At 60.6% G+C, this 14,004-nt stretch overlaps 2 protein-coding genes across 6 annotated transcripts in view; one reads left to right on the forward strand and one right to left on the reverse strand.

Annotated features, from left to right (window-relative positions):
* UBASH3A (ubiquitin associated and SH3 domain containing A) overlaps nt 1-14,004 on the forward strand; it is a 43,906-nt gene that overhangs the window by 28,198 nt on the left and 1,704 nt on the right. The window contains exons 11-14 of one of the 5 annotated variants that reach the window (XR_004288798.1): nt 1,672-1,816; nt 2,474-2,580; nt 5,056-5,832; nt 5,899-6,487. Coding sequence is in view for 2 of the 5 variants with exons in the window: in XM_032356029.1 (XP_032211920.1) it covers nt 1,672-1,816; nt 2,474-2,580; nt 5,056-5,165; nt 8,509-8,646 (500 nt within the window). In the remaining 3 variants the exon portion in view is untranslated. Of the gene's footprint in view, nt 1-1,671; nt 1,817-2,473; nt 2,581-5,055; nt 5,833-5,898; nt 6,488-8,508; nt 8,991-14,004 lie in introns of those variants that run through there. The other 4 variants (XR_004288799.1, XR_004288800.1, XM_032356029.1 and 1 more) reach the window with 4 other exon arrangements.
* RSPH1 (radial spoke head component 1) overlaps nt 13,897-14,004 on the reverse strand; it is a 30,006-nt gene continuing 29,898 nt past the window's right edge. Inside the window, exon 9 of the mRNA XM_032356132.1 lies at nt 13,897-13,990. Coding sequence (XP_032212023.1) covers nt 13,980-13,990 — 11 coding nt within the window. The 3' untranslated portion in view covers nt 13,897-13,979. The remainder of the gene's footprint in view (nt 13,991-14,004) is intronic.

Here is a 14,004-nt window from a genome sequence, read left to right on the forward strand (position 1 = left end):
CTTGCCAGGGCAAGGGGATGGGCTCCCGGGAGCTGTCCAGCACCATCGAAGGCTGATGTCTCTCAGGAAGCCACGGGCAGGCCTTTAGCAGCTTCTGCCAAAGAAGGGCAGCCTGTGTGGGGACCTTGGTTCTGCATCTCCCACTGAACCCCTGCCCTCCTTGTGTGGGGGGGGGGGGGGCGGGCGTGTGGTGTAGGTCGTGGTGCGGGAGCACAGGTCGAGCATAGCAATGGGACGGAGGGCAGAGCACATGGACACAGATGCAGCAGGGTGCCAAGGCGGGGGAGGGCTTGCCTCCACGTTCTCAGAGACAGAGGCAGTCTGGCCACCAGCTGAAAGTGAGAAAGGGAAGGCCTCCTGGAGGTTTGGGGACACACAGAAGGTATGACACGCCCATCAGAGAGAGGGGCCAGGTCATGGCGGGGAGATGGAGGTCGGCCGCTGGGCAGCATGGAGCGCCCACTGAGGCCCACTGAGGCCGAGAGCATGAGTTTGCACTGAGACCCGCCCACCGACTGGGCCCGGGGCTTTCCTGCAGGTGCAGACGCAGAGGAGCAGGGGATCAGCTCGCTCTCATGACGGGTGGGCTTGAGAAGCGGGATAAAAAGTTCTCCAAAATGGTCCCTGGTGGGGGTAACATCAGTGTCTGCAATGTGGTCTCTCGGGGACTCATGGTCTACGCGCAGAACATCTTTACTGTTATCGTGATGCCTGATAAAGGCACCAGTTCATTCACCCTGGGTCCCTTCAGAGAAAGGAGGGCACTCGGCCTTCATCCTGGGTCCTGGAACATGACTGATCTGCTTCCCGACAAGCGTCTGAGATGCTAACCTGCTACCCTTAATTTCAACGCCGTGTCAGTGGCTGTCTGGAGGGACCATTTCCCAAAGGGTGACGCACAGAGCCGTGGCTGCCCGATGGCTCCACAGACGGAGTGACCAAGCCCACTGAGGCACTTCTCCTACTGCTCCTTCACGTGACCTGCACACAGTGGACACGGGCCCTCCAAGGGCTGGCGAGAGGCCGCAAGCCGGGTTAGACCCTGTAACTCCCTTTTCTCCACATGCTTTGGCACAGGGACCGGTTCCACGGACCTGGAATGCGTTTGGGGAACTGATTTTATTTCCAGCATTTGAGCGGAATGACATTTGCTCCCTTGCAAACAAAAACACGCAGGGATGCCCTTCTGCCGCAGGTGTCCTCTTAGCTGAGGGACACAGTGCTTGGGAAGGCTAGGTGGGGGAGTCCGGTGTTCCAAGAGACAGCTTCCTCTGCCTTCACCTTCTGCTCGGTCTGGGGTCTTTGTCGGGATGGGGCCTCAGCGGGACCAGTGTGCTCCTCCACTGACTGCGTCTTCCCGGGACCGTCGGGTTGGCCATGGGGTGCGCTCTCGCTCTTGACCAAGGACCAGACCCGGAGCTGGTCCGGCTGCAGGGCTGTGTTGGACCATCAGAGTGAGTGCCAGGGTGAGCCCGCTGCCGGTGGAGCCCCCAGCCCCGGTCCCTTCCCGACGGACGACCATCAGCGCACCTCAGTCACCTCCCAAACACCCAGTGGTTTTTGACTCAGAAAAAGCACGGCTATGAGTAATCACAGAACAGTATTTGCAAAGGGGAAAACAATTTTTAAGGATGTTTTCTGAGAATGACAAACGCTTGTGTTCCGACGCAGAGCTCAAACTGGAGAAGAGCATCAAGATCAGAGTGGAACCCGGGATCTTCGAGTGGACGAAGTGGGAGTCGGGCAAAACCACCCCGGCTCTCATGAGCCTGGACGAGCTGAAAGAGGCGAACTTCAACGTCAGCACGGAGTACAGGTACGCCCGTCCTCTCGCCTTCTGCCGGGGCCGGGCGCTTCTCTAGCTCCTGCTCAAGAAGTATTCCTGACACCTGTTAAAGACAGTAAGCAAGACGGATTTGGGGAGACGACTGCCCTGGGGGTTGTCACGGGGGAACAAGACAGGACTCCGCTCCAAACGGCAAGGACAAGTGGGGGGGGGGGAGTGACGAGGAGGGGGGCAATTCTCCATACACTGTCCTAGCAGCGGCTGGCCGAACGCGGGCCGGAGTGACCGGACATCACCTGGGGGAATGGGACATGCGGGGGTCACTCAGCTGTCATGGGGGAGCCCCTGTCACCGTGTTAGTACGAGTCTTGCTAAAACTGACTCTGCACAGTTGGACACGGACGCCCAGCGGTCGGCCTCGAGAGCTGGGCGCGTGGTCAAGGAGACAAGTTTTGTCGTTCTCTGCTTGTGGCCGACTCTTCGCCCTCTGCTTGTGGCCGACTCTTCGCCATCACAAAACCCTCTGGTGTTCAGTGAGGGCACTTGTTGGAGATTGGACGTCAGCCTTTCGCTGGTTGGGGACCATGAGCAGCCTTGAGGCAGGGCTGTCCTGGAAGGGCGTCTCCTTCTCCCTCTGACCACACAGCGAGCAGGCCAGCATGGCAGGGTCCTCTCTCCCGTCCTCAGGCCTGCGTTTCCCCTCGCGTCCCTCCTGCCGGCCGAGAGTTACGACGAGTACGTGGAAAGGTGCGCGGTGAGCGTGGGACGGATTATTAGCGCCTGCCCGCGGGATGGTAAGTGCCTCCCCTACCCCCTTCCTCCATTCCGGGGGATGGGCAGCCCCCCGGGGGTTGGGGTCTTACTCCTGGTGTGGAGACTGGCCGTTATCGTGAACCTAGGAGCACCCCCTCCTCCTCCACCGCCACCCCAATCAGCATGTCATACGGCCGCATCTACAGGAACGGGGGTGCATAAACACATCTCCCCCGGGTCCCCAATTCTGAGACCGAGAGCCAATGGGGCCCAGGACAGCCTGTCACCACAGGCCATGCACGTCTCCTTCCTGGGAAACAAGAGACCAAGGATGGAGGACCAGAGGTCAGGCCACATTTGAATGCCGATTGGCACAAACATCTGTATGCAGAGACGGCTGATACCCTCAGAAAAATCCGAATGTGGGAATCGCCTGAGAGATTGAGCGGGTCCTGTTAGGTGGGACAGGGGCGGGTTGGGTGTGGGAGGGCGGGAAGTCCTCAAGGGCAGGCGCCACCCTGGGTAGAGCCTGAAATACCACGACATCGGGGACGGGGGGAGGGGCGGGGGAGAGTCCCAGCGGCGCACGAAGCACAAATGTCAGGCCGTTGCGGCTCCGGCAGGCGTGAGGCCCACCTTGGGGCCTCTTTGGGCTTCTCTGAACATGTCTGTAGTAAAAAGCTAAAAACTAAGCATTTAAATATATAGCTTAGCGAGGGTGTACGGAACACCGCGCAATGTCAGACACCAAGTGAGACACCGCGGGGGAGATCTACGTGAGGAAGCGCGTGGTCGACCCTCAAGGGGTTTGAGTGCTGCTGGGGAAGGTGTGCAGCATCTGGAGCATTAGGGGTTTTGAATTACACCAAGAAGAGTCCCGGAGGTGTTAAGGGACCAGCAGACCCCCTCCCTGGCCGGGGGCCTTTTGTCCTTCATCCCAGAGACCTGGGATGGAGATGTATGCGGGCGGGGGACGACCATCTCTGCTCTCAGGGAAGAGCTGAGCCGCTGGCCTCCCCGAGAGTCTCTGGTGCACAGGGGGACACGCTCCCAAACATCCTGCAGGAAGAGCCCCAACCTTGCCTCCCCAGCCCCCAGACACGCTGACACGAAGCTCCTTTATGTTGGCTATTCCGACCAGCCGGCCTCCTGGGAAGCTACTTTTGCAAATCACACCTTAGTGACATTTAATCAATGACCAAAGCCCTGTCCTCACATTGACTGCCACAGAGCACCGAAGGACGGAAGATGACATCAGAGCCTTCCACTGCACAGTAGGTCCCTCCTCAGCCCACTGCTTACCAGCCGTTCATGTCAAGCCTCTGTTCTGAGCTGAAATTCAGAGGCCGTGGGAGGCTCCGCCCTTCTGAGGAGCCCCTACAGGGGTGAGGCCTTCGGAAATGGGGATGGAGATCTGCTTTATCAGCTCCCGCTCCCACTGAGCACCATTTATACGCTGTTCACTGCAGGGAACACAGCCCGTCGTCCACGGGGCCACACGTGTGGCAGAGACTAAGTCATGGGACAAGCAGGGTTTGGAAGGCAAACAGTGCCCCAGAGGCAGAGTATGAGCAAGGCAGGAGGGTGGCCTGTGTGGCAAGCCACAGAGGAGGAATGAGAAATCCAGGTGGGCTGGAGGGTGAAAGCCAACACCTACCAATCCCCGGGCAGGGAGCCCTCCACAGACGTCATCTGTTAACTGCTCACCTTCCTGTGTGGTCTGTGACATCACCGCCACGTACCGCTCACGATGCTGAAGCTCCAAGGGCTGGAGCGCGTGTGCCCAAGTTGCCTGCATGCTGAGGGCACAGGCCGAATCCAAGCTGCGCGTGCACCTCCCAGACGGCACCTGGCCGCACTGTGACTTGGAAAACCAAAGATGCGCGAGTGGAATGAACAGGAAATAACACAGGAGGGTTCCCTCAGGGCTTTGGTCCTGCTAGAGAATGACAGTCGTGTTAGGAGGCAGTGCGAGCGGATTGTTCTGTGTCAGCCGCAGCCCTCCGGGGAAGCCCGTCACCTGCCTCCCTCCTGTAGGTGAGTCTGGGGGTCTGGCCAGGACACCTCCCAGACTTGCCTGGCTGGGCCAGCTCTCCCCTGCTGTGCTTCATCCTCGAGTCAGTCACGCTGCCGGCAGGAGACACGCTGCACCTGTGGACTCGGAAGGTTCCTATTGAAGTGAGAGGCATCAGCAGGCTCATGGTGGCCAACCGGCTGATGATTCTCTAGCTAAGAGACCCAGCCTGGGTGGCAGCTGCCACAACATCCTGACAGAAGTGGGGGCCTGGATCACGGCACAGTCCCATCCCCAAAGCCCGCGGCAGGTGCCGCCCCAGACTGTGGACATGATGCCCCACGGACAAAACACACGTGGCTCTGCCACGCCACTTCCACCCCGGGCTCTCTCAGGCTGCATGCATCTTGAGGTGGCTCCCCCCAGTAACGCTGGGGACACTCTTTCTAGTAGAAGGCACTCTCCCTGCCCCCTCTGACCCTGAGTGTGCTTTCCCCTACAGCAGGCGTCATCCTGATTGTGAGCCACGGCTCGGCGCTGGACTCCTGCACACGCCCGCTCCTTGGGCTGCCGCCCCGGGACAGTGGAGACTTTGCCCACTTAGTGAGAAAGGTACGTGCCTGCCCCTTTCTCTTCAGGCCATGAAGTCAAGCCCTGGAGCCCACAGGCTCATCACACTTCCTTCTCAGAATGGAAACAGGGTCCAGGCCACCAAGGGCAGCAGGGACCACCCCACCCACCTGTTCTTCTGAGGGTGGGCACACCTGCTCTTCTGCACAGGGCAGCCCTGGGCAGGGACTGATGGGAGCAGCTACCATCTTTATCATCACTAGGGCAACTTTGGCCATTTTCTGCCCACATTGCTATCATTATATATTGTTATTATTACAAAAACTAAGATACGGTAATGCCGTGCAGCTCCGGTAGCGGGTATGAATGGTCCAGCGGGGAGTAAGCCCTGTGGACACCAAGAGAAAAAACGAAGGCTGGCCTGGCTTGCTCTGGGACCCCAGGGGTGGGGGTGGGGGGCAGGAGACCAGAAAGGAATCCCACCCTCTTCCTTTGGAGTCAGCCTGCCATGGGCCCCACAGGACTCTCTGTAGCCCGAGTGCCTGGGGCTGGTCTGGGGCTCTGCAAACACTTGTAGGCAACCAACATGTAAAGAAGGACAGTGGGTACTGGGGCTGGGCTGGGGCTCTGCAAACACTCATAGGTAACCAACATGTAGAGAAGGACCGTGGGTACCGGGACTGGGCTGGGGCTCTGCAAACACTTGCAGGTAACCAACATGTAAAGAAGGACAGTGGGTACTGGGGGTGGGCTGGGGCTCTGCAAACACTCATAGGTAACCAACATGTAAAGAAGGACAGTGGGTACTGGGGCTGGGCTGGGGCTCTGCAAACACTCATAGGTAACCAACATGTAGAGAAGGACCGTGGGTACTGGGGCTGGGCTGGGGCTCTGCAAACACTTGCAGGTAACCAACATGTAGAGAAGGATAGTGGGTACCTTGCACCCGCCTGTTGACCATCACTCGGCAACCCAGAGGCAGCTTTATCCATTGGTAAGATGAACCCAGGCAGGCAAACTGGGGCTCAAACCCACCCCTGCTCTGGCCTGGAAGATCTACTCAGAGCCAGACTTGCCCCCCATCCGTGGCCTTTCCATCAAATGAATCAGTTGACCGATGACCTTGAGGCTAGGAGTGCAGTGTGTGGACAATACCCGTGATGGGAGACGGGTCCCTGAGCCGGTTCCTTGGTGCGAAATTGTCACAGGACCGTGAGCAGCCACAGCTTGGCCCCAGAGGAGCAGACCCCAGGACCCCCCTGACAGCACCAGCTCTGAGCCTGTGCAAAGTCCCCGGCTTTCAGAGCCCGCCCTGCCCGCCTGGGAAAGCCCGGTCAAGCCCGGCCCTCCCTTGCGGTGGGGGTGGTCGGTGGGGGTGGTCGGTGGGGGTGGTCGGAGGGGGTGGTCGGTGGGGGTGGTCGGTGGGGGTGGTCGGAGGGGGTGGTCGGTGGGGGTGGTCGGAGGGGGTGGTCGGAGGGGGTGGTCGGTGGGGGTGGTCGGTGGGGGTGGTCGGAGGGGGTGGTCGGTGGGGGTGGTCGGTGGGGGTGGTCGGAGGGGGTGGTCGGTGGGGGTGGTCGGTGGGGGTGGTCGGAGGGGGTGGTCGGTGGGGGTGGTCGGAGGGGGTGGTCGGTGGGGGTGGTCGGTGGGGGTGGTCGGAGGGGGTGGTCGGAGGGGGTGGTCGGTGGGGGTGGTCGGAGGGGGTGGTCGGAGGGGGTGGTCGGAGGGGGTGGTCGGTGGGGGTGGTCGGTGGGGGTGGTCGGAGGGGGTGGTCGGAGGGGGTGGTCGGAGGGGGTGGTCGGTGGGGGTGGTCGGAGGGGGTGGTCGGAGGGGGTGGTCGGTGGGGGTGGTCGGTGGGGGTGGTCGGTGGGGGTGGTCGGAGGGGGTGGTCGGAGGGGGTGGTCGGAGGGGGTGGTCGGTGGGGGTGGTCGGTGGGGGTGGTCGGAGGGGGTGGTCGGAGGGGGTGGTCGGAGGGGGTGGTCGGAGGGCTCTCCCTGCGGGCACCTTCGCTCTTCTCGTTCAGTTCCCTCTGGACCCGTGTGAACGCATGCGTCCCCTCCAAAGTGTCTCCAAGGTGGGGTTTCCCAACAGCGACCCAGACATCCCCAAACCCTCTGGGTCCTGGGCCCCTCGTGGACCGCTTGAGCCTGCCTGCTTGCTGGATGACAAAGCAGTTTCCTGGGGCTCCTCCTGGTGGCCCCGCACCCCCTTTCCCCAAGCATTGCTCTTGCAGATGTCACCGTCTCCCTCCCCGTCCTCCCGTGCTGCCTCCTGATCCTACACCCTTGCAGGCTGTCCTGGGGCTCCCGGCCCCCCACACAACGGCCGGTACCTGACAGAGCCGCAGGTTTAGTGCTATTCCAAAACCCCACTGTCTCCGCGGCCAGATTCCCACCCACTCCCCTGAGCCTCGGCCTCCCCTTCTCAAGACAACAGCCTTGAACTTCCAAATTCCTGTGACCTTCTCATCCTGAGACTTTGGTGTCCGCCCCACCCCCTCCCCAATGGCTGGACTTGCCTGCACGTATCAGACGTTTACCAAGGGGCTCTGGGGACCACAGGCCTTCAGATCAAGGACAGGTGGAAGCAGGCCCTTCACAACCCTCCCCTAGCCCAGGGCACTGTGCTGCCCCACACGTACACTCACATGTGCACACGTGTGCTCACACACATGTACGCACACATACACACACGCGTACACACATGTACACACCCACATATGTGCCCACGTACACATATGTGCACGGAGTGCATGCGTGCCTACGCCCGCGGACCTACATGCACATGCGCACACACACACACGCCAGGTCTAACCAGGACAGAGTTGTCCTGTGTCAACACCAGCCTCCATGGGGAACCCCCCGCGGGTTGGCATTTCTGCAAACTTTCTCTCATTGAGGAATTTCTAAGCAATCAAATGGAGGGGAAAGAGGAAAGCAAAACCTGCAAACAAACCAAAAAAAAGCCTTAAAACCAAAAATCTACACAAACACTTTGCAGAAGAAGGCGTTGAGGTCTAATTCACTTCCCTGGGCCCTGAAAACCATGCCAGCACCTTCTCATGATGCCGAATTTGAGTCAGTCAGTCCCCAGCAGTCGCTGGGTCTCCTCAGCCCGGGCGCTGCTGAGCTCCGGGGCAAGGTGCTTCCGCAGTGGAGGGCCCCGGGCCCCTGTGCCCATTGGACATTAGTAGGGTCCCGGCCTCTGCCCCTACCCACAGGACCCCCAGCCTGACAGCCAATAACGCAGGCATTTTCCTCGTGCATGGGGGTGGGGGGCAGGGCGCCCACCCCGGACGGCTGTGTGAGACGCAGGCGCTGTGTTTGGGGCAGCGACGCCAGTGTGGACCTGGTGTAAAACCTTCATAAGCGATGGGAAACCGTCCTAGGTCCCTTCCCTGGGTATGTGCTTCTGTGAGGAGAACCGAGAGGAAGGCAAGTGGGAACTGGCGAGCCCGCCCGCGAAGACGCTGACCCACGGCTCGAACGCGGCGTTTAACTGGCGGAACTGGCTCCCGGGCAGCTAGGAGCCCGTTCCCGTGTCCTCCGCGGCCCCCATGGGAGCTGTAGACGCACGAGATGCACTTTTGGACCCCCGGATGCTGGCCACCTGCTGTCGCCTGTGCAGCAGCCACCGGGAGACCGTTACCCCAGCCATGCAGCCCTGGTAACGGTGAACCCACCGCGTGGCCGGGACGGAGGAGCCACAGTGACCCACCATGGAGCACTGGAAGGACACACGCACTTTGTTTCCTGTGTTCTGATGCGTTGGGCTCCCTGCGCTGTTCCTCGTTCCATCCCAGTCACTTTGTGGCTCTGTCCACACAGGCCGAATGGGGTCTAATACTCAATAAAATGGAACAGGAAACCACCCGCCAGCTTGAAGGCGTGGAGCCGCGGCTCGGGGTCTCCTCCCCGGGTACGAGTTTCCCACATCACCACGGAGTGGCAATTGAGGACGACACAAATTTTTGATCCCACGTGCACAGATTAGTTCTGTTACAGCTCTGGGGGTCGGGATTTCTGAGACAGGTCAGCGGGCGGCATTCCTCCCGGAGGCTTTTGTGGAGGCCCCGGAGGTGGGGGGTGTCCCCTTGCCTGTCCTCCCCGCTGCAGAGGCACCTGCTGCCCCCGCCTCCTGAGGTCTGCAGACAGCAGCATCTTCAAGCCCCGCCCCCCACCCCGCCCCTCCACTTCCACGGCCCCTTCCCCTTCTGCCTCGGACCTGTCCCAGTTTTATAAGGTCCCTTGGGATTACAGAGGGCCGGCCCGGTAGTCCAGGATGGTCTCCCCTCTCAGGATCCACAACTTACACCGTCTGCAGGGTCCCCTTTGCCCTGGAAGGGACAAGGTCACAGATCTGGGATTCAGATGTCCACGGTTTGGGGGACACCCTCTACCCTCCACACCCCACACATCCGGCTGCTTGTCCCGGGGCCTCAGGACGAGGATGTGAGATGCTTTCTCAGTGCAGACCTTCGCCGGATTCCCCTTTCCTCTGTTTTGGTCAAGAGGAAGGGGAGGTGGCTTTGCAAACAGGGGGGCCCTGTCCCGCCCTGACTCACAGGAGAGACCCACCACCACCACGGGGACCCCTGCCCGGAAGCAGCCAATCCAGTGATGTCTCTGACTGTCCGGCCGGTGGCCCGGGTGCGGGATGGGCGTCCCCCCCGCGGTGTCCTCTCCCCCACCCCCCACGGGGCACACCTGTCCCCACCACCAATGCATTCGGTGTCCCAAACGAAGTCCCGCCGTGGCACCATGACCCCGACTGGCCTTCCTCCTCTCCCACCGTGTCCCAGTTCCGGTGTTTGGGACCCCGGTTGACCGGTGTCTGGCCTTTCACAAAGCAAAGAGGGAAGCTGACAGGACGTGCCAGCCCCATCCCCGGATCTCCCCTGAGATCTCCCAGGCCAGGCTCCCAGTCGGTGGAGCTCTTGAGGAACAGAGAGGGGGACCCCCGGAACCCGGACGGGGAAGCAGCCACGTCACAAAGAACACATGGGCCACACAAAAGGCTCTCGCTTTACGGTCCTGCCGTATCTCCCGAGAAACACATCAAGATGTTTGTCCGTTGTTTTACTTCACTTCCTGTCTCAACATGAAGATGTTTGCAGCTGGCCAAGAGCAGAGGGCAGAGGGCCGCTTGCTCACGGGCCGCTCCCACCCCTGGCCTCCGGCACAAGAGTCTTGGGGGGGAGCCCTGCACGCCTCCCAGCGGGCACCGACCAGAAAGCAAACGGGCCCCCAAGACGGGGAGGGCAGCACCTGCTGCAAAGTCCTCACCTGCCTGGACAGCTGCCCACGGTCAGGAGGAAATCCTCCCTGGTCCTCCCCCACAGATAGCCTGATGCCGCCCCATGAGAATGACCAAAACCTTCACAAATCAAGCAAGCAGCGCCTTCTTTGGGGTGGTCCCGCGGTGTCTGGGGTCGCCGGGTGGGGGATGCGACTGCTGGGCCGCACGGCCCTGGGTAACAAGAGGGAGGACCATCCTCTTTGCCCGGCGGCAGGTGGGGGTTTGCAGGGACCACGAGACGGGCTTGGAGCTCAGACTCCAAGGTCCAAAGAGCAAGACACTCTGCTTTCTTTTTTCTTTTCTTTCTTTTTTTTTTTTTTTTTTTTAAGATTTTTTATTTATTTTAGGGAGAGACCGGCCGAGACGGAGACGGAGAACACGCAGGGAGGAGAGGGAGAGGCAGGCTCCCCACGGAGCGGGGAAACTGCATTCTCTTTGAGCTCCGTCTTTCCGTCTTTCCGTCTTTCCGTCTTTCCGTCTCATTCTCGCTCTCCCCAGTCCCCATTCTGATGCAACGGCAGGAACGCGCGGTTCCGTCCCTTTGCGCTTCCAGAATGACCTCGTTGTCCTGAGGACGGGCCCTGAGAACAGAGCCGCGCTGGAGAAAGGGAGGGACGGGCCGACGTTTATCTACGGTTGGTGCAAGTTTGCAATTAGACCGTCCAGGAGACGCCGAGACACAGACCCTAGCGCCCTCCGTGCGGGCCGCGCCGGTGCGTCCGTAGGCCTACACTGACCCCTGCTGGCGGCCTCTGGGAATGGCCTCCGTTGCCGCAGGCCCCGCGGGGCCCACCCGGGGCATCCCCAGGGCATCCCGTGATGCGGCCGGTGTTCCTGTGAACACACGAGCCTGTGGCACCCTGAGGAAAGCCTCTGCCCGACCCACCATCAGCTCTTTCAAAAGATGGAAGGTGCTGGGGGGCCGAATGGCCTCGGGGCCGGGCAGCCAAGGGCCGGGGAGCCTGAGTCTGGTCTGACGGGGGACCTGGAGCCTCCGAGGGTCACGTGCGCGGTGACAGGTCTGGGGCCACCGCCAACACCTTCTGCGTTATCCATCGTAATTCCCCATGGGAGCAAGTCTTCTTTTAGAACCAAATTTGAGATTTTTGTGTGTGTGTGTGTACCTGGTCATGTTGGTGAATTTCATGGGCTAAATCGTGTGCCTCCCGCAAACCCGTAAGTTGAGGTCCAGACCTCCCGCACCTCAGAATGTAGCCTTTTTTTGGAGGTCGGGTCTCTAAGGAGGTTCAGTAAGGTCACGTGAGTTCCCCAGGGCAGCCGTGATGCGATGTGACCTGTGTTCCTGTGAGATCAGGACACAGACGCGCACAGGGAAACCCCTGAGGACACATGGGACGGCCTCAGAGAGGGCGGGAGGAGCCAGCCCTGTCCACTCCTGGACCCTGCATGTCCAGCCTCCGGGCTGTGCCAAGAAACACTTCTGTCACTGTCCTTTGTCACAACAGCCGTAGGACGACACGGTGCATAAAGAACGTGGGTGTGAACACCAAAAAATACAAACCCCTGAACGGCTGAGCACCAGCCACGTCGGGCAGTTTGGCACAAGGCGTGTGGAAACGGCACCGTCGGCCGAGCCGGTTACACCCACCACCGTGCGCCTCCTCTCCTGACCTTCCTTTTTCCCTTTATTGTACTTATTTTTAAGTGTTAAACATCAAAGTCTGACTCCCTGTGGGCTGTAGATGGTCTGAGGGACAAAGGCAAGAACACGAGTCACGCAGCCGCCCCGTGCTCCCGGCCGGGGGGAGAACACGGCTCTACGTTCCTGGGCTCCCCTGACCCCGTCCAGGTGTTCCGGGAGCCCCCAGGGGCTCGCAGGGGCTCAGTCTGTGTGACACGGGCCCAAGCTTCCCCGCACAGCCCCGGCCCTTCTCAGCCCTCGAGTGAGGGGGCTTACTGGTGGCTTTGCCAATACGCCTATCGGAAGGAAGACCAGGTCCCCACCTGGGGTCACCACCCAGCACTCCCAGGGCCTCCTCTGCAGACCCAAGAGTCTTCTCCACCCTGAACCACCTTGTCGCCTGGCCTCAGGGGCTCACAAAACCCCACGGACAGCCGTAGCCGGAACCTCCATCCTTCAGGCCCCCAGATCAGTCTGGAGAGCCACGGAGGCTGGGGGTAGGGGGCGGCACAGGCTCACTCCTCCCAATGCCGAGCCCCCTCCCTCTGCTGGCACGCTGAAAGTGGGCGGCGATGCCCAGACCACAGACCTGGAGCCCCAAGAAAATCAACCAAGGTTCTAGGACCACCAGAGGAGAATCCAGTAAGTGCCTGAGCTCAAGGGTAAAAGCGAGACGTCGACAGATCTCATGTATGCAATCGGGAGATGCAACAGAAAACATCCCAAGCGCACAGCAATGACAGCAGAACAGAAGACGCCCAGGGTGACGCTTAGGAGAACACCTGAGAGCCTAAACGTGCCATCGCAGGCCCAGAAGAACACGGTTTGGGTCAACAGGCACGCTGTGTCCTTGCATAGGAGGGTCCGCTGCACTGCCAGGCTGACCCCTCTCCACGTTAACCCACGAAGTGCTCATGGGGCTCCCTGGGGACCCAGCACCTGTGATCACAGCTCACTGCACAGCTGTGCACCCCAGATTCAAACCCTCAGCACTGCTGACATCTGGGGACGGGAGCTTTTTGCTGGGGGAGGCGGAGGGGGCTGTGCTGCCCACTGTGGAGTGTTTAGCCGCACGTCTGGGCTTGACCCAGGAAGACGCCAGCAGCACGCCCCTTTGACAGTCACACTCACCAAACACATCTCCAGATCTTGCCAAATATGTCTGAGGAGCAAAATCGTTGCCCGTGGAGAAACCCAGATGTGTTCCCTGAGCCCTTGTGACAGGCGGAGTGGCACCGGCCCTGGGCACCCATGACAGCCCCGGTGTGCAGGGGACCCTGGCGTAACCATTCCATACCCTCGCAGAGTAGACGCACAAATACAGAGAACATCAGGTGTCTCTCTTGAGTTGAGCAGCTTGGGGCGCTCTGAAGGGCGGGGTCCTGGGACGTGAGGACCGAGGACATCCAGGCATGAACCGGGCCCCCCTCCCTGGAAAGTGTGCCACGAACGTTAGAAGGCTCCGGGGTCCTTGGGTCCGGGGCCGGATCCCGGCACAGCAGGATGCTACGGGCAAGGAGTCTCTTCCCATACCCACCCCCCACGTGTGCCCCACAGACGATCCACGCACACAGGGATCCGTGGAATTGCCAGAAATGGTTTCCACTGATAAAGGAGACGTTCATCGGACTATTGTGCGAAAGACTGCGCTGGGTCTCGGGAGCCTTGGGTTGGTGCCCCCGTTCTGTCTCCTGCCCACGGTGACCTTGGGTGTGATCTTGGTGTGGCTTGGGTGCAGGCTGCCAGCGGGCTGAGCCTGTCCCAGCCCCCAGCCTCTGTACCCAGGGGAGGGCTGTCTTCCGAGCACTGAGCAGTGGTGGGCTCAGCTGGAGCATGTGCGGGGTCTGCCGGTTTCCAGGGTGTAAACTCTCCCACCACGGCCGATTCTGAGCCGCCTGCGTTGTGTCTTCATCGCCGATTTACAAAATGCCCGAAAATGTAGAA

Source organism: Mustela erminea, chromosome 1 (genome assembly GCF_009829155.1).
Source record: "Mustela erminea isolate mMusErm1 chromosome 1, mMusErm1.Pri, whole genome shotgun sequence".
NCBI lineage: Eukaryota > Metazoa > Chordata > Mammalia > Carnivora > Mustelidae > Mustela > Mustela erminea.